General features: G+C 40.0%; 1 protein-coding gene across 1 annotated transcript in view; it reads left to right on the plus strand.

Annotated features, from left to right (window-relative positions):
- The window catches only part of LOC101854422 (meteorin-like protein), a gene marked incomplete in the record, with an annotated part of 48337 nt that overhangs the window by 29977 nt on the left and 16822 nt on the right, over positions 1–1538 (plus strand). The window contains 1 exon segment of the mRNA XM_005102339.3: positions 881–1305. Within this exon segment, the coding sequence (XP_005102396.2) occupies positions 881–1305 (425 nt within the window).

The following is a 1538-nucleotide window of genomic DNA, read 5'->3' on the forward strand; positions in this document are numbered from 1 at the left end:
GTTTGTGTGTGTGTGTGTGTGTGTGTGTGTGTGTGTGTGTGTACACATATGTGTGTGTTGAAACGCTTGAAAAGTAAGCTAGAACAAAATATGGATAATACAGCATTTTTAAAAGCCAGATTCCATATTCTCAAACTATTCAAGGAATTCATTTCCATCTATCCTTGTGGGGTGCTGTTTAGCTGTTTACTTCGTTCCTCATGACTGGAGAACAAGACATATATTATTTAAGTGTTCCGAAGAGGACCTAAATCGCAAACCAAGTCACGAACTTTATATGTCAGGTCTCCTGTATGGCATGAAACCAATAACTCTTCTTTTCTACTCCCGAAAGATCTCCGCTTGCAAAGTTTTCTCGTTAATCTCGCAAGTCCCAGCTAAGCTGGGAGCCGAGTGATGTGTGGGTATCCTTGATAGATGTTTTACTCCCCCTCCTTGCCGCAACCTCTTTGAGATGTTTGGTAGACGTATGTACTAGTGTCACTCAATATTACATATTAACAAATGAACATATATTCTGATTTTTTTTTTTCCGTACCAGGTTCTATAGAGGGAAGCCTCTTAAAACTGACCAGTTTTAGACTTGTTAAAAAACATTTGCGTCTATAAAATACAACTTTATTAAGGCATTCTTCTTTGCTTTGTCGAATTCCTGTTTCAGTTGCGTGTATATCTCATGCAGTTGTGAGCGCCGTAAAACTTTTACCAAACTGAAACTGTGTATGTACTTTTTATGTCCACATGTTTTTTAAATCAATCATGTTCGGTTTGAATGCAAAAATCATCTCATGTTGGATTTCATCTCTGTTTTGTTTTTGTTTTGTTTTTATATATTCTTTTGTCATCTGAATGTTAATATTGGGTTTTTTTATCTCTCCAGTTCTTCTGAAGAAACACAAGCCATCTACAGCATGGGACTCATCTGCAACACGGGGACGATCACGTGGTTTGGAGGTTCCGGTGCTGTGCGGCTGGAGTTGACGCCCTTTGTTCGTGGAGACTTCCGGACGTGTTTTGTCATTGAGTCTGAAAACATTCATGTGAAAATTTCACAAGAAAATCCTCACGTATCAAAAGCTAAAAATTATCGCTTGAAAGCTCACGAAGAAAGGACGTTGAAGTTGGATCACTTAGTGACTTCTAAATTGAAAAGTAATGAGTTTTGTGTGAGCTCGAAAAGTGGTGATCCTTTGTTGTTGTACATAGAATCTGTGAGGACTCCTGATGTGATTGGAGTAGCAAAAGTTGTGTTTCATTATGATGTGGAAAAGCTGGACTCCATGGTGCTTGTTGATCCGATGGAAGGTGAGTTCATGTAAATTGTTATGAGGTCTTTTTACAGGAGCTTTTAATACAATTTTATTACATGTAAGTTACGACCTCCGGGGTCTGGAGTATGACGGCTAGGCGCTTCGCCGTCGCACGCAGGAAACCTGAGTTCGATCCTCAAGTGGGGAGAACAAGGATAAAGAGTACTTCGGTCTTTCTCCTGGGTTGTTATATCCTTTTTCAGCCCTGGTTGCCCCTCCCCCCTCCCT

The sequence above is a fragment of the Aplysia californica genome, unplaced genomic scaffold (genome assembly GCF_000002075.1).
Source record: "Aplysia californica isolate F4 #8 unplaced genomic scaffold, AplCal3.0 scaffold00321, whole genome shotgun sequence".
Lineage (NCBI taxonomy): Eukaryota > Metazoa > Mollusca > Gastropoda > Aplysiida > Aplysiidae > Aplysia > Aplysia californica.